The 17,752-nt window shown below is 47.1% G+C and overlaps 1 protein-coding gene and 1 long non-coding RNA gene across 5 annotated transcripts; one reads left to right on the forward strand and one right to left on the reverse strand.

The window, feature by feature from the left end:
- Positions 1-1,128: 1,128 nt before the first annotated feature.
- rassf2 (Ras association domain family member 2) lies at positions 1,129-16,847 on the forward strand. Of its 4 annotated transcripts, none has more exons than XM_062961088.1 (11): positions 1,129-1,261; positions 6,150-6,240; positions 7,018-7,093; positions 8,061-8,212; positions 8,935-9,023; positions 10,087-10,253; positions 10,932-11,033; positions 11,886-11,937; positions 12,204-12,325; positions 13,974-14,071; positions 14,856-16,847. In XM_062961088.1, the coding sequence occupies exons 2-11, from the start codon at positions 6,182-6,184 to the stop codon at positions 14,923-14,925; spliced, it is 987 nt and encodes a 328-aa protein (XP_062817158.1). In that variant the 5' UTR covers positions 1,129-1,261; positions 6,150-6,181; the 3' UTR covers positions 14,926-16,847. The 4 variants fall into 4 exon arrangements, with proteins under 4 accessions (XP_062817158.1, XP_062817157.1, XP_062817159.1 ...); XM_062961087.1 differs by having other exon boundaries at positions 1,145-1,252; positions 6,147-6,240; XM_062961089.1 differs by lacking the exon at positions 1,129-1,261 and adding an exon at positions 3,343-4,992.
- Positions 8,607-14,000, reverse strand: LOC134293466 (uncharacterized). Its single transcript, XR_010000418.1, has 2 exons — positions 13,864-14,000; positions 8,607-9,070 (listed from the first exon to the last, which is right to left on the reverse strand). It is a non-coding gene; the product is annotated as an uncharacterized LOC134293466 (long non-coding RNA).
- Positions 16,848-17,752: the final 905 nt, after the last annotated feature.

A 17,752-nucleotide genomic window follows, 5' to 3' on the forward strand; every position in this document is an offset into this window, starting at 1 on the left:
ACACTTCCCAAGAGTCTAGGAGTGTGTGATGTATTATTATTATTATTATTATTATTATTTTATTATGACACAGCAAACAAGATAGACATGCTGGATTTCGTATCACAAAATCACAAGTCAAACACTTCCCAAGTGTCTAGGACTGTGTGATGTATTATTATTATTATTATTATTATTATAGTATGACACAGCAAACACGATAGATATGCTGGATTATTATTATTATTATTATGACCCAGCAAACAAGACAGACATGCTGGATTTCTTATCACAAAATCACAAGTTAAACACTTCCCAAGTGTCTAGGACTGTGTGATGTATTATTATTATTATTATTATTATTATTATTATTATTATTATTATTATAGTATGACACAGCAAACACGATAGATATGCTGGATTATTATTATTATTATTATGACACAGCAAACAAAATAGATATGCTGGATTTTGTATCACAAAATACCAAGTTGGCCACTTCCCAAGTGTCTAGGACTGTGTGATGTATTTATTATTATTATTATTATTATTATTATTATTATTATTATTATTATTATTATTATTATTATTACTGTGAGTGTTATTATTTCCTAGGTGCTTAAGAGCCAGTATGAAAGCCTTGCTTCCAAGTCATTGAGCCCATCAGAAAAGAGAAGGGAGGCAAGAAAGGAGGGAGGGAGGAAGAGGAGAACAAGGAAGGAAGGAAGAAGAGAAGGAAGGAATAAAAGAAGGAAGGAAGGAAGGAAGGAGAAAAGGAGGAAAAAGAAGAGAGGATGGAGAAAGGAGGGAGGGAAGGAGGAGAAGGAGAAAGAAGTGAATGGGAAAAGAAAAGGAAGGAAGAAGGAAGGAAGGAAGGAATAAAAGAAGGAAGGAATAAAAAGGAAAGAAAGGAAGGAGAAAAGGAGGAAAAAGAAGGGATGATGGAGAAAGGAGGGAGGGAAGGAGGAGAGAGGCAAGAAAGGGTGGAGGAAAGAGCAGGAGAGAAAGAGGAAAAGGAGAAAGAAGGGAATGGGAAAAGGAAAGGAAGGAAGAAGGAAGGAAGGAGGAGGGGAAAAGGAGGGAGAGAAAGGAAAAGAGGAAGAGGAAGGGGCGCCCCCTGCCCTGTCCATCTGGGCCTGGCCCCGCCCACTGTCCGGGGCTCCTCCAATGGGCGCGCGGGGCGGGGCGCGGCCATCGGTGGCTCTTCCCGGCGCCGCCACTCCTCCCCCGGCGAGGCCCCCTCGCTGCCGGAGCGGGACCCCCGACCCAGACCCAGACCCAGGTAGGAGGACCACAAAGGGGGAGGGGGGCCGGGGGGGGGTCCCTGGCAGCCCTATTGCGGGGCCCGCGACCCCTGCGCATGCCTTGTGGGGAGGGGAGGGGGGGGGGTTGCAGGAGTCCCACCCTCCAGGCCCCACCCCTTTTGGGCCCCTCTTTTGGGGGGGGGGTGTTGCACCCCTTTGGGACCCCCTGTGACCCCTTGGCATCCCTGTTGGACTCTATTTGGGGGTCTGCCCCCCTTCCCACCCCTTGTGACCCCTTTTGGGGGGGGGGGGGTTGCGCCCCTTTGGGACCCCCTGTGACCCCTTGGCATCCCTGTTGGACTCTATTTGGGGGTCTGCCCCCCTTCCCACCCCTTGTGACCCCTTTTGGGGGGGGGGGTTGCGCCCCTTTGGGACCCCCTGTGACCCCTTGGCATCCCTGTTGGACTCTATTTGGGGGTCTGCCCCCCTTCCCACCCCTTGTGACCCCTTTTGGGGGGGGGTTGCGCCCCTTTGGGACCCCCTGTGACCCCTTGGCATCCCTGTTGGACTCTATTTGGGGGTCTGCCCCCCTTCCCACCCCTTGTGACCCCTTTTGGGGGGGGGGGGGTTGCGCCCCTTTGGGACCCCCTGTGACCCCTTGGCATCCCTGTTGGACTCTATTTGGGGGTCTGCCCCCCTTCCCACCCCTTGTGACCCCTTTTGGGGGGGGGGTTGCGCCCCTTTGGGACCCCCTGTGACCCCTTGGCATCCCTGTTGGACTCTATTTGGGGGTCTGCCCCCCTTCCCACCCCTTGTGACCCCTTTTGGGGGGGGGGGGGTTGCGCCCCTTTGGGACCCCCTGTGACCCCTTGGCATCCCTGTTGGACTCTATTTGGGGGTCTGCCCCCCTTCCCACCCCTTGTGACCCCTTTTGGGGGGGGGGGGGTTGCGCCCCTTTGGGACCCCCTGTGACCCCTTGGCATCCCTGTTGGACTCTATTTGGGGGTCTGCCCCCCTTCCCACCCCTTGTGACCCCTTTTGGGGGGGGGGGGTTGCGCCCCTTTGGGACCCCCTGTGACCCCTTGGCATCCCTGTTGGACTCTATTTGGGGGTCTGCCCCCCTTCCCACCCCTTGTGACCCCTTTTGGGGGGGGGGGGGTTGCGCCCCTTTGGGACCCCCTGTGACCCCTTGGCATCCCTGTTGGACTCTATTTGGGGGTCTGCCCCCCTTCCCACCCCTTGTGACCCCTTTTGGGGGGGGGTTGCGCCCCTTTGGGACCCCCTGTGACCCCTTGGCATCCCTGTTGGACTCTATTTGGGGGTCTGCCCCCCTTCCCACCCCTTGTGACCCCTTTTGGGGGGGGGGGTTGCGCCCCTTTGGGACCCCCTGTGACCCCTTGGCATCCCTGTTGGACTCTATTTGGGGGTCTGCCCCCCTTCCCACCCCTTGTGACCCCTTTTGGGGGGGGGGGTTGCGCCCCTTTGGGACCCCCTGTGACCCCTTGGCATCCCTGTTGGACTCTATTTGGGGGTCTGCCCCCCTTCCCACCCCTTGTGACCCCTTTTGGGGGGGGGGTTGCGCCCCTTTGGGACCCCCTGTGACCCCTTGGCATCCCTGTTGGACTCTATTTGGGGGTCTGCCCCCCTTCCCACCCCTTGTGACCCCTTTTGGGGGGGGGGGTTGCGCCCCTTTGGGACCCCCTGTGACCCCTTGGCATCCCTGTTGGACTCTATTTGGGGGTCTGCCCCCCTTCCCACCCCTTGTGACCCCTTTTGGGGGGGGGGGTTGCGCCCCTTTGGGACCCCCTGTGACCCCTTGGCATCCCTGTTGGACTCTATTTGGGGGTCTGCCCCCCTTCCCACCCCTTGTGACCCCTTTTGGGGGGGGGGGTTGCGCCCCTTTGGGACCCCCTGTGACCCCTTGGCATCCCTGTTGGACTCTATTTGGGGGTCTGCCCCCCTTCCCACCCCTTGTGACCCCTTTTGGGGGGGGGGTTGCGCCCCTTTGGGACCCCCTGTGACCCCTTGGCATCCCTGTTGGACTCTATTTGGGGGTCTGCCCCCCTTCCCACCCCTTGTGACCCCTTTTGGGGGGGGGGGTTGCGCCCCTTTGGGACCCCCTGTGACCCCTTGGCATCCCTGTTGGACTCTATTTGGGGGTCTGCCCCCCTTCCCACCCCTTGTGACCCCTTTTGGGGGGGCTTTGTCCCCCTTTGGACCCCTTTTTGGGCGGAGTGCAATGAATGGCCTGGAGATTCTGTGCTGATCTTTCTCTCCAGCTCTGAGCACTTTGGGAAGTTGTGCTTCTTTGGTCCTGCCGTTGGTATTACAGGAGAGTCTCACTTATCCAACATAAACGGGCCAGCAGAAGCTTGGATAAGCGAATATCTCGGATAATAAGGAGGGATTAAGGAAAAGCTTATTACACACCAAATTAGGTTATGATTTCACAAATGAAGCACCAAAACATCATGTTAGACAACAAATTTGAAAGAAAAAGTAGTTCAATAGGCAGTAATGCTACATAGTAATTACTGTATTTACGAATTTAGCACCAAAATATCACGATGTATTGAAAACACTGACTACAAAAATGGCTTGGATAATCCAGAAGCTTGGATAAGCGAGGCTTGGATAAGTGAGACTCTACTGTAATATAATATATTGTATCACCTTCAGGGTGAGAAGGGCAGGATATAAATGTAGAAAATAAATGTAGTAAATGAATAAATAAATAATTTTAGACTTAGGCTCGCCCAAAGTCTGAAATGACTTGAAGGCACACAACAACAACAACAATGCGAATTAACTTGACTATCTCATTGGCCAGAAGCAGGCCCTCACTTCCTATTGAAATTGGTTTAAATTGTTTTCATTTTTAAATATTGTATTGTTCTTTTGTTGTTGTTGTTTTGCACTACAAATAAGACATGTGCAGTGTGCATAGGGATTTGTTCATATTTCTTTTTGAAATGATAATTTGGCGCCACCACAGTCTGAAGGATTGTGGACCGGCCCCCTGCTTAAAAAGTTTGAGGACCCCTGATGTATGATAATAATAATAATAATAATAATAATAAAGAAGTTTATTTGTATCTCGCCTCCATCTCCCCCGAAGGGGACTCGGGGCGGCTTCCAGCAAAATCAGATACAAAACAATAACAAAATACGAAACATCAAAATACAGAACAAAAACCAGTAATAATACATACCATGGGGAAAAACAAAAACAGAAACGCAGTATTAAGAAGTATGAATGCAGTTCAATACCACTTTCACGGCCACGGCTCCAGGCTGTGGGTGGAATCCTGAGAGCTGTAGCTTGGCAGAGAAGCAAAACGCCACGGCATTGTGTTGCAGGACTGAAGTGGAATCAAAATGGATTAATTTTGCACTGCGGATGCAGCTCTTGACTCAAGGAAGGAGTGTCCAGGCCGGAGCAGGAGCTGAGTGACGTTGCTCACTGGTTCTTTTAGGGGAAAGCAGACACACTTTCAAGAGAACTGCACCACAATTCGAGTCTGAGTTTGGACAGATGCAAGAGAAGAAAAAGCCCGGACAAATCAAGATTCTGCAAAACAGTAACTGATTTGTTGGTGGAAGGAAGGAAGGCAGGAAGGAGGGTCACCAAGGAGGCTCCAGCAGATCACAAGGGCCCTCTGTGTTGCCTTCCATCCGAGGAGGGAGAAAGAAAGAAAGAAAGAAAGAAAGAAAGAAAGAAAGAAAGAAAGAAAGAAAGAAAGAAAGAAAGAAAGAAAGAGGAGAAAAGGTGCCTCTGTCCTCCAGCCTTTGCAAAGCCCTGTCTACACTGCAGTTTTGAAAAGGTTTCAATTTAAAAAAAATACTGTTTATATTTAATTCTGTTTCAAATTTTACTATTTGTATATTTAAAATTGTGTGCTGGTGTTTTTATGTTAAGCCACTTTGAGTCTCTTTTGGGGGAGATAAAATGGGGTATGAATAAATATAATGATAATAATAATAATAATAATTTAAATTGTATGCTGGTGTTTTATGTTAAGCCGCTTTGAGTGTCCTTCAGGAGAGATAAAGCAGGGTATGATGATGATGATAATAATAATAATAATAATAACAACAACAACAACAACAATAATTCATCATCCAAAAATACATCACCCAGTCCTAGACACTTGGGAAGTGTTTGACTTGTGATTTTGTGATACAAAATCCAGCATAGACATCTCGTTTGCTGTATCATGCTATGTCTTTGTGTCAATAATAATGATCGTGATAATAATAATAATAATAATAATAGACACATATCTATTTTTATTATTTATTATTATTATCCCCTGCTCTATCTCTCCCAAAGGAGACTCAAAGCGGCTTGACATAAGAGCACCAGCTTGCAATTTCAAATTCAAAACAAGAGCTAAGACTCTACTAAAAGTCATGCCCACAAGATCTCCAAAACTAAAAATCCACGGATACAATGCAGATTAAAACCCGCAGGTGCGAATGGAGCAACGGTTTGCTTTTGGGGACGGTTTGGTTGAGTCTATGGACAGAGGCGCCAAACTGCATTTGGTCTGCCGTGCGGACGGGAGGGAACGGGTGCGGGTCCTGCTCTGAAGAGCCAGTTAGGAAACCGAGAAGAAAGAGGAAGCGTGCCTTGCGAGAGCCCTTTCGGGTGTATTCTTAGTGCTTGGCTTCTGCACAAACAATGCGCGGCGGATGCGCGGCCGCCTTGAAGCGCAGCAGTTTCCTGCACCAGGTCTTTCGACATAATAGGCTGTCGGGTTGGGACGCGTAGTTTGGCGGCAAAGCAGCAAAGTCCCTAGGAAAACTACAACTCCCAGGAGCCCATAGCATTGCCAAGCGGCACCCAATGGAGCCCCCAGTCTTTGCCTTCTTCCTTTGCTAATGCACTCCAATGGCTTCTTCTTCTTCTTCCTTTCGCCGCAGCCTTTTCCGCCCACGAATGACGCTTCCCGAGGATGGACTACCTTGCCGATGCCTCTCTGGTCCCGTGCGGCCAAGACAAGTTCATCCACAAGTGAGTCTCCAAGAACATTCCCTTCTCCTATATTGAGAATATTATATTATATTTGTAGCTTGGGTACCCGGAGTTGTCCGGGTTATGTGAAAAAAATCAATTTCTTAATTGTACAAAATGCTTAAGCTTGTGGGTGAACTACAACTCCCATCATGCCAAGTTAACCCCCAGAAACTCCATCAGTATTTAAAGTGCGTTCTGTTGGGCAAGTTTGCTTTGGATGCATCATGGGTGGGGATCAGTGTCCTCTCTATCTGTCGGGTGAACTACAACTCCCACTCGGGTGAGTCAGTCCCCTCCCATAGGTTGAGTGAGTCCTGGGGGTTCTCTGTGCCAAGTTTGGTCCAGATCCATCCTTGATTGAGTTCTGGATGTAGGTGAACTACAACTCCCAGAAATCCTTCCAAAGACCTCCAGTATTGTTTCTTGGCCGTTGGGGTTCCGTGTGCCAAGTGAGTTCCAGATCCATCGTTGGTGGAGTTCAGATTGCTCTTAGATTGCAAGTGAACTATACATCCCAGGTCCTATAAATCATGGTGAATTTCCCCTAAACCTCTCTAATATTTTCACTTGCTGATCAATTCCTCTGTTTTGCTTTGTGCCATAGAAAAGGGTAGGAAAGGGTTAAGGGAGAGGCAGTGGGTGGGGCCATGCAAATTTCACACCAATGGAGAGAGTCAGAAACACTGGGATGTCCGTGGTGGAGGAAAAGCAGAAAATCTAGGATGGAACTGTCCCAGCGAAGCCCGTTTGACTTCTTTCGTTCTTTTCTTCCAGGAATGAGCTGCTCTTGCACTTGAAGACATACAACTTGTACTACGAAGGGCAGAACTTGCAGCTGCGGCATCGAGAGGTAAAGACATTTGCTGATTGAACACCTATTAAACATCAAATTAGGTTATGATTTTACAAATTAAGCACCAAAACATCATGTTATACAACAAATTCGACAGAAAAAGTAGTTCAATACGCAGTAATGCTATGTAGTAATTACTGCATTTACGAATTTAGCACCAAAATATTGCGATGTTTTGAAAACATTGACTACAAAAATGGCTTGGATAATCCAGAAACTTGGATAAGCGAGGCTTGGATAAGTGAGACTCTACTGTATATAGATTAATTAATATTATAGGGTTGTTGTATGTCTTTCGGGCTGTGTGGCCATGTTCCAGAAGTATTCTCTCCTGGTGTTTCACCCACATCTATGGCAGGCATCCTCAGAGGTTGTGAGGTATGGAGAAACTAGGCAAGGAAAGGAAAGAATATATATCTGTGGAGAGTCCAGGGTGTGACAAGAGTCCTTTGTCAGTTGGAAGCCAGGACTCTTCTCACACCCTGGACTCTCCACAGATATATATTAACCTTCCTTGCCTAGTTTCTCCATACCTCACAACCTCTGAGGATGCCTGCCATAGATGTGGGCGAAACACCAGGAGAGAATACTTCTGGAACATGGACAAACAGCCCGGAAGACATACAACAACCCTGTGATCCCGGCCAGGAAAGCCGTCGACAACACAATTAATATTATTATTATTAAGCAGAGGCTGGGTGGCCATCTGTCGGGAGGGCTTGGATTGTGTACCTTTCCATGGAGAGGAATGGGGAGTGGGCTGGATGGCCTTTGGGGGCCCCTTCCAACTCCAGGATTCTGTGAAGACTTTTAAGCCGAGGCGGGATGTCTGCCTGTGGGGCGGGCTTGGCTGGGGAGGGGGCCGGGGCCGGGGCCGGGGCCGGGGCCGGGGCGGGCTGGATGTCCTCTGGGGCCCCTTCTGATCGACCGACCGACCGACCTGGTGTGCTTTGGTGTTTGGCAGGAGGAAGGGGAGCTGGTTGTGGAGGGCCTGCTGAACGTGTGCTGGGGGCTGCGTCGGCCCATCCGCCTCCAGATGCAGGACGACCACCAGCGCCTGCGCCCACCCCCCTCCTCCTCCTCCTGGCACTCCGGCTGCAGCCTCGGCCCTCAAGGGTAAGACCCCCCCCCCCCCCGGCCCCCGCCCACCCCGGGAATCACAGTTCGCCCTCAGCACGACCCTTGCGGAGCCTGGGCGGCAGGATTCCTAGTTCACTCGTACTGCAGATATATACAAGCAAACATTTAATGGCTTTTTACATGATATACAATGAGACACAAATACACAAACAAAGGTAAAGGCTTCTTTCTTTTCCGGCTTTTGGTAATAATAATAATAATAGTCTTTATATTCCTCCCTTCTCATCAAGTGGATTGCATATATATAAACAGACACAAGCAAACATTTAATGGCTTGTTACATGATACACAATGAGACACAAATACACAGACAAAGGTAAAGGCTTCTTTCCTTTCCGGCTTCTGGTGATAATATTAATAATAATAATAATAATAATAATAATAATAATTTATTTATATTCCTCCCTTCTCATCAAGTGGATTGCAGTATATATAAACAGACACAAGCAAACATTTAATGGCTTTTTACATGATATACAATGAGACACAAATACACAGACATCATTCCACAGAGGGTGCCTCTAGGCCACAACAGCCAGGCTATGAAGTGGCCATGAGCCACAGAGGCAGGCAGAACGTCAGGAGAGAGGGCTGCTGGGATACATTGCACACACAGCCCACAGCAGCCCTGGCTCAGAGTTTTCCCAGGGAAAATGATCCTCCTTTTGCTCCGAAATCCTTTTCTTTGGGTCTCTCAGGTCCGTCCTAAAGCCCTCGACTCTGCCGGACATCCAGGTGACGGAGGCCGAACCCTCTTCGGACGGCGATGGGACCGAGGCCGGAACCGGTGAGGAGGAGGAGGAGGGGGAATGGGCACATCTTTTTGGGTCTCTTCTGAGAGAGAGAAAGAGGAATAATAATAATAATAATAATAATAATAATAATAATAATAATAATAATAATGATAATAATAATATAGTAGAGTCTCCTCCTCTTGGAGGTTTTTCATCAGAGGCTGGATGGTCATCTGTCGGGATGCCTTTGAATGTGTCTTCTTGCCGGGATTATATAAGAGCCCCTGAGGACTCTATCAACTATAGGATTCTATATTATTATTATTATTATTATTATTATTATTATTATTATTATTATTATTATTATTGGGACATGAGAGAAGCCTCCCACAAGGATGGTAAAACATCAAAACAACCGGGCAATGTCCCCTGGGCAACGTCCTTGCAGGCAGCCAATTCTCTCACTCCAGAAGCAACTCCGGTTGCTCCTGACACGAAAATAAAATTATTATTATTGTTGTTGTATGACACAGCAAACAAGATATATATGCTGGATTTCGTATCACAAAATCACAAGTCGATCACTTCCCAAGTGTCTAGGACTGTGTGATGTATTTTTGGATTATTATTATTGTTGGCACAAAGACATAGTATGACACAGGAAATGAGATATATATGCTGGATTTTGTATTGTTGTTGTTGTTATTATTATTATTATTATTATTAAACAGAGGTAGATGGCTATCTGTTGGGAGGGCTTGGATGGTGCCTTATCACCTGGCAGAAGGCGGGTGGACTGGTTGGCCTTTGGGGGACCCCTTCCAATATTATTATTATTATTAAGCAGGGACTGGGTGACCATCTGTTGGGAGGGCTTGGATGGTAGTTTATCGCCTGGCAGAAGGCGGGTGGACTAGATGGCCTTTGGAGGGCCCCTTCCAACATTTATTATTATTATTATTATTATTGTTATTAAGCAGGGGCTGGGTGACCATCTGTTGGGAGGGCTTGGATGGTGCCTTTATAGTAAAGGCGGGTGGACTAGATGGCCATTGGAGGGCCCTTCCGACTCTTCCGTAATTCTGCGATGTTTGTTGTTGTTGTTGTTCCTTGCAGGGGAGAGTGAGGCCCCGGTGGCGCAGGCGGAGGAGGAGGCCCCGCAGCTGATGCGCACCCGGAGCGACGTGGGCGTGCGCCGCAGGGGGAACCTGCGCACGCCCAGTGAGCAGCGGCGCATCCGGCGCCACCGCTTCTCCATCAACGGCCATTTCTACAACCACAAGGTGAGCCCTCCCTCCCCCTCCTTCCTTCCTTCCTTCCTTCCTTCGCTTCCACCCTTTGCAACGGAGTCGAAGAAAGAGCCACCCTCGTGACGCGCATCCGATGCTCTCCTTCCTCTTTTGGGCTCAAAACGAGGCTGCGCATTGCGTTTGCGCCATGTGGCGATCCTCTCGGCACGGAGCCAAAACCAAAGGGGAAGCTGCTTCTGGTTTCCCTAACCTGGAACCAGTCTCTTCCCTGTGACTCTCAGATCACAGACTCTAAAACCAGCCTTCCCTGTGGTTCTCTGACCACAGACTGAGTTTCTTTTCAAATTCTGCTCTCTCTTCTGCTAAACGGCAGTTGGCTCCGCCTACATCTCCATGGCATCCAGCTTCAGAACGCTGAGATGGCTACCCCCTTCATGCAATAACTGTAATACTTACCTTTGCAAAACAAATACACACAATTTAACATATCATCTGTAAACAAAAATTTATACTTCAGTACACTCCTCTTTGAAGGAACTCATCTCTCCTTTAGTTGCCTTCGCTCAGTGCCAAGTTTCTGTATTCTACATTGTATTACAACCTGTCAATCAATAGAGCAATACATGATAGTCCAGCCCTTGGAGGTGGACAAAGGGAGATGCCATATCGTCTTGTTGTTCCGTGTTACGATGTGTTTCTTCTTTCCCGCAGACGTCGGTCTTCACTCCGGCCTACGGCTCCGTCACCAACGTCCGGATCAACAGCGCCATGACCACCCCGCAAGTCCTCAAGCTCCTGCTCAACAAATTCAAGGCAAGTTGGGCTCCCCTTCTTTCATACCGCTTATTTTTTCTTTATCCAAAAGTGTGGCTCTGAAGACTTGGAATTGATGGACCAGTTAGTTGAGGAGTTGCAGGAGTCGACCCTGTGCACACGTCAAGGGGACTGAGCCTCCCTCCTCCAAAATAATCCCAACATTTGCCAGGCTGGTGGTGCAAGGGATGCAAACTTGGTTTTGTGCACCAAATTAGTAATTCTCTCTCTATATATCTCTATATATAAAAATATAATGTGACGTGGAGGTCCATTCAAATTCTAAGATCTATTGTTGTTGTTACTACTAAGCAGAGGTTGGATGGCCATCTATTAGGGCTGCTTTATTGTGCTTTTCCTGCATGGAGGGGGTTAGACTAGATGGCCTTTAGGGGTCCCTTCCAGCTTTAGGATTCTATTATTATTATTATTATTATTATTATTATTATTATTATTATTATTGTATGACACAGCAAACAAGATAGACATGCTGGATTTCATATCACAAAATCACAAGTCGAACACTTCCCAACTTATTATTATTTTAATTAATATTATAAGTATGACACAGCAAACAAGATAGATATGCTGGATTTTGTTTATTATTATTATTATTATTATTATTATTATTATTATTATTATTATTACAAAGCGGAGGCTGTACGGCCATCTGTTGGGAGGGCTTTGATGGTGTCTTTCTTCCTGGCAGAAAGGGGCTGGACTGGATGGCCTTTGGGGGCCTCTTCCACCTCTAGGACTTCGAAAGGACTTCTTTGGAAGATGAAACCCTATGTACTCGGTGCGCACCAGGCGCATGGAAGTCACCTTCACTTTGCTCCGTTTTGCTTTCAGATTGAAAACTCGGCGGAAGAGTTTGCCCTTTACATCGTCCACACCAGCGGAGGTGAGTGAGCGAGAAGCGAGCAGAGCGATGGTTTACGGAGCCGAAAGCCTGAAAAGCCCCGGCGTGCGGGCCCCGTCTTGGCCTCCAGTTTGCAAGGCAGGCCCAAACTGGTTCCCATTCCCAAACTGGTGGGGAACTTGTGAACTATGTTGACCGGGCCTTGCCCCATGTTAGCCGCCCCGAGTCCCCGTGGGGAGATGGTGGCGGGGTATAAATAAAGTTTTATTATTGTTATTATTATTATTATTATTATTCCTCCGCTGCAGAGAAGCAGAAGCTGAAGGCCACCGACTTCCCCTTGGTGGCCCGGATCCTGCAAGGCCCCTGCGAACAGGTCTCCAGGGTCTTCCTGATGGAGAAGGACCAGGTGGAGGAGATCACCTACGACGTGAGTCCGGGGGGTGGGTGGGTTTCATCTGTTTCATTCATGGTTTTGTATCGTTTTGTCCATTCGGATTGCACAGAATGGTACAACCTCACGGGAACAAATGAAACTGTGAAATGAATGGCAGAGGGAAACGGTAGCCATTCCCCGTTGCTGATTTTTGTCGCTTGGCTGTAGGTCCTGGCTTGCAGGGCCGTCAGCCAAGCGCCAGGTGCTTGATGCTTGTAGACCCTGCCTGCCGGGCCTACGAGCATCGAGTGCTCAACGTCTCATAGGCCTGGCTCGCAGAGTCTACAGTGAGCGCCGAACATTCAATTGTAGGCCTTGCAAGCCAGGCCTATGAGCCATTGAGCGCTCAATGTCTCATAGGCTTGGCTCGCAGGACCTACAGTGAGCGCCAAACGTTCAATTGTAAGCCCCACAAGCCAGGCCTATGAGCCATCAAGTGCTCAATGGCTTGTAGACCTGGCTAGCAGGGCCTACATTGGAGCACCAAATGCTCGATCCTCATAGGCCCGGCTCGCAGTTGAGCGCCAAACGTTCGATTGTAGGCCCTGCAAGCCAGGCCTATGAGCCATCAAGCACTGAATGGCTCATAGACCTGGCTAGCAGGGCCTACATTGGAGCACCAAATGCTCGATGCTCATAGGTCCAGCTTGCAGTTGAGCGCCAAACGTTCAATTGTAGGCCCTGCAAGCCAGGCCTATGAGCCATCAAGCACTGAATGGCTCATAGACCTGGCTAGCAGGGCCTACATTGGAGCACCAAACGCTCGATGCTCATAGGCCCAGCTCGCAGTTGAGCGCCAAACGTTCGATTGTAGGCCCTGCAAGCCAGGCCTATGAGCCATCGAGCGCTCAATGACTTGCAGACCCGGCTAGTAGAGCCTACATTGGAGCACCAAATGCTCAATGCTCATAGGCCTGGCTCGCAGTTGAGCGCCAAACGTTCGATTGTAAGCCCTGCAAGCCAGGCCTATGAGCCATTGAGCGCTCAGTGGCTCGTAAACCCGGCTAGCAGGGCCTACATTGGAGCACCAAACGCTCGATGCTCATAGGCCCGGCTCGCAGAGTCTATGAGCATTGAGCGTTTGGTGCTAGCCTGTAGGGCCTGTGAGCCAGGCTTAGGAGACATTGAGCGCTCAATGATTGTCGGCCCTGGCTGCCAGGACTACGGTCGAGTGCATGATGGCTCGTAGGCCTGGCTTGCAGGGCCTGGCGCTTTGCCACCCAAGGCCTGAAAAAAATTGTTTTTTTTCCGGACCTTGGACAGAAAAGCCCATTTGTATAGGCGCCCATTTCCATCAGCGGCAGATGGAAATAGAAATGGGGGCATACGAATGGAATAAACAGAAATGGGAAGTAGTTTCATACAAATGCACAACTCTAGTAGATATGGATGGATGAATAGATAGGGAGAGAGATGGAGAGATAGATAAATAGATGACCAGAGATTGATCAGACAAAAAGGTGGCAGATGGATGGATGGAAGGATGGATGGACAGGCAGATGGAGGCAAAACCTTGTCCCCGTGATGCGCACCCGCCTCGGTTGTGCTTTTGGTAGAAGAAGAAGCCGAGTGAGGCCGTCCGCCTTGTCTGGGCTCAAAGCCGGCCGGGCCTCCATCTCCCGTCTGCTTGGCTCCCTCCCAGGTGGCCCAGTACATCAAGTTTGAAATGCCGGTCCTGAAGAGCTTCATCCAGAAGCTGAAAGAGGAAGAAGACCGCGAAGTGAAGAAACTGCGCCGCAAGTGAGTCCTTCTTTCCCGGGGTTTCTAGTCCTCAGGAAGAAAAGGCTTCTACTAGGGGTGTGCAAGTGTTCGTTTTTAATTCGTATTTCAGATGAAATTCGTGCAAACGAATTGATATTAGAAACGTGCAGGAAAGTTATGTGTGGGGGATTTAAGAATCAAAACACCCCCCAATCGTTTTTCATTGCGAATCTGAAACATTTGGACACCTCCCAAGGGCGTGGGACGAGCAGGCTTGGGCGGGAGACTGAGAACACAGCACTCTGGGAAATGTAGTTTGGGAAGGCGAGGCCCCTGCGGCAAGGAATGCAAAAGACCCTGCCCAAAACTACATTTCCCAGAATGCAGTAATATTACAGCCGAACTCCCATCCGCCCTCTAGTGACCAAACGCGGTGCCCACAGTCTGTTAGCTGCAATTTGTATTTCCCTCACAAAACAGATGTCTTATATGCACTTTTTTTGCGAAGAACCAAAGCAGCCAGTTCCAGACCGCTACGGTGATCCTGACATTAACATTATTCATAACTATTATATTGTAACCCTTTTTGATTTTACAATATTATTTTAGTATAATACCTTTATTATCATACTTTTTATTACAGTACTAATAATATTAACATCAATAAAATAATATTTATTTCTACCCAAAGTGACTAACATTAAAAAACCCACAATATATAATATCTTCTTTTTCCATTTTAATGCAAATACTTTATTGTATCTGTTTTAACTCTTTGCATCTAAGCCAATTTCTTAAAAGTAAATAAATCATTACTTTCTAGGTATTCAGCCCTTCGTTCAATGATTGAGCAGCGCTTGGAAGAGATCTCCCAAGGCCCAGCGATGATGTGAACGAAGCTGTTGGAAGGAGATGCAAAAAGAAGATAAACTCTTTGCTGAATCTCTGTTTACATGACCAACGGCTGGAACTAAACTTGAACCGGAAGCCGGCCTTGAGCCCATTGCCTGCCTGCCTGCCTTCCGTCCTTCCTTCCTTCCTTCCTTCCTTCCTTCCTTCCTTCCTTCCTTCCTTCCTTCCTTCCTTCCTTCCTTCCTTCTTTCTTTCTTTCTTTCTTTCTTTCTTTCTTTCCTCCCTTTTGAGTTGAGTCATTGAACACAATGGAGTTTCCTTCTAGAGGAGCCATATAGGAGTCTTTTCCAGGGAAAATTGTTTTCATATTCTCATTCTGTTTTGCAAGCTCATCCTTTTCCCAATTTAGCAATAAGCGTCGTGTCCAAGATGCCACCCGTCGCCAGCTTTATTCCCAATTTCTCTGTTTGTCTTAACCCCCTTCCCATTCTTCTACACTGTGGATGTAATGTGCATTTGGATCCCTTTTGGAACTGCCATGGCTCAAGGCTGTGGGATCCTGGGAGCTGTATTTTTGGGGAAGCAATTGCCTTTCACCGCACTGCAACTCAGGCTGCTTGGTCCCGGGATTTCTGCCTGCAATGCCTGGACTTGCTGAAATTGTCGCCTGAAATTTTGGGCTTTTTTTGGTGAATATGCACATAGTTCGTACGTCAGGAGAGAATGCTTCTGGAACAGGGCCAGACAGCCCGGAAAAAGCACCGCAACCCAGTGATTCAGGCCATGAAAGCCTTTGACAATACATTGGGCATGCGAGTTGTTTACAACTCATAAAGTCAGCCAAGATAGAATATTATCCCAAATATTTAATGGCATTTTGCTGCCTTTTTGCTTTTGCAACTCCCCAAAGCCATCCGAATTACCCTGCAATCATGAGGCAGAAAGTTCTGGTTAACTGAGAGTCTAACGACTGCTTTTTCCCATTGAATCATACTATTGATACAGCTGGAAAAAACAAACATTCGCAGTGTTCTTTGGGACATTTTTGAGTGCAAAAATGCATCCAACCAGATTCCTAACATTTTAGCGGAGCGAAATACTACACCTTTCTGGGGTTTTGTCGCACAGATAAATGTTTCATTCCCAAATGAAAACCTTAATTATCACTTTGGATTTCTACCCACCGTTTTCCCCGAATGGGGCTCGTTGGCCGATGTATATTCTTTGTTTTCTTGCGTATGATTGTGACCTAGTTTCCCCTTTTCTAGCCAACCCTCCCTCTAACATGTCGTCTCCACGTCTAAAATTGCACTAGATTAATTATAGATCTATCTTATGTTTGCGTGTTTTTTAACGAATCCCCAACCGCTTCCTTATCCTCGCCTTCTCTATATGCCAAATATCGCTTGCGCAGGAAAGTAACAGCAATAATATAAATACATATACCAAGAGCGGGTGCGTCTACACTGCAGAGTTTAATGCAGTTTGATACCGCTTTAACTCCCTTGGCTCAATGCAATGGGACCCCGGGAGCTGTAGTTTTGTAAGGCCTTCCTGGCCAAAGAGAAGGAACTACAATTCCCAGGATCCGGTTGCATTCAGCCATGGCAGTTAGAGCGGTATCAAACTGCATTAAACTCTGCAGTGTGGATGCCACCCACGTTCTGGAATAACACAAGTGTTTCCCTTATTAAGGCAATAAGGGCATTTAGGGGCCAAATCAGCACAAACTTTTGCAAAAAAAAATGCCATATATGTGTTATCTTGCTTGGATTATTCTCACAACAACGTGGTTTTTCCTGTTGCGTAGAACGAGCAATAACGTGTCTCTTGACTCTGGAGCCTGTTCCTCCGTTTCCCTTTGAGATGTCCGTGGATCTCACACTGTAATAATCTGATCTATAACACAAAGCACATGCAACTAGATTATTTTGTTTTAATTAAAGCACTTTGTGAATAGAAACGCAACTGAGTCTTATTGAATTGTGATGGAGGAATAAGGACACCGTCTCGTGGGATCTGAGATAAGAATATGGTTTGAGCTGAGAGTTTATTGATCTGTGATAATAGTTTGATCCGAGTTAAGAGTATGGTTTGAACTGAGATAAGAATGTATTGATCTGAGATAAGACAATAGTTTGATCCGAAATAAGAATATGGTTCGATCTGAGATAAGAATGTATTAATCTGAGATAAGACAATAGTTTGATCCAAGATAAGAATATGGTTCGATCTGAGATAAGAATGTATTGATCCGAAATGAAGACAATAGTTTGATCCGAGATAAGAATATGGTTCGATCCGAGATAAAAAATATGGTTTGATCTGAGATAAGAATATATTGATCTGAGATAAGAATATGGTTTGATCTGAGATAAGAATGTATTGATCAAAGATAAGAATATGGTTTGATCCAAAATAAGAATGTATTGATCTGAGATAAGACAATAGTTTGATCCAAGAGAAGAGTATGGTTTGAACTGAGATAAGAATGTATTGATCTGAGACAAGATAATAGTTTGATCCAAGATAAGAATATGGTTTGATCCGAGATAAGAATATGGTTTGAACTGAGATAAGAAGGTATTGATCTGAGATAAGACAATAGTTTGATCCAAGATAAGAATATGGTTCGATCTAAGATAAGAATGTATTGATCTGAGATAAGACAATGGTTTGATCCAAGATAAGAATATGGTTTGATCTGAGATATGAATATATTGATCTGAGAAAAGAATATGGTTTGATCCGAAATAAGAATGTATTGATCTGAGATAAGACAATAGTTTGATCCGAGATAAGAATATGGTTTGATCCGAAATAAGAATGTATTGATCCGAGATAAAAATATGGTTTGATCTGAGATAA

This window comes from Anolis carolinensis, unplaced genomic scaffold (assembly GCF_035594765.1).
Source record: "Anolis carolinensis isolate JA03-04 unplaced genomic scaffold, rAnoCar3.1.pri scaffold_8, whole genome shotgun sequence".
Lineage (NCBI taxonomy): Eukaryota > Metazoa > Chordata > Lepidosauria > Squamata > Dactyloidae > Anolis > Anolis carolinensis.

What these genes read in the sequence shown, in the direction of transcription:
- rassf2 (XM_062961088.1), top strand. Translation starts at nt 6,182, where the DNA reads ATGGACTACCTTGCCGATGCCTCTCTGGTCCCGTGCGGCCAAGACAAG. An exon ending in TGCAGCTGCGGCATCGAGAG is followed by an intron (nt 7,094 to 8,060) that starts GTAAAGACATTT and finishes GGTGTTTGGCAG; the next exon opens with GAGGAAGGGGAGCTGGTTGT. An exon ending in TGGGACCGAGGCCGGAACCG is followed by an intron (nt 9,024 to 10,086) that starts GTGAGGAGGAGG and finishes TGTTCCTTGCAG; the next exon opens with GGGAGAGTGAGGCCCCGGTG.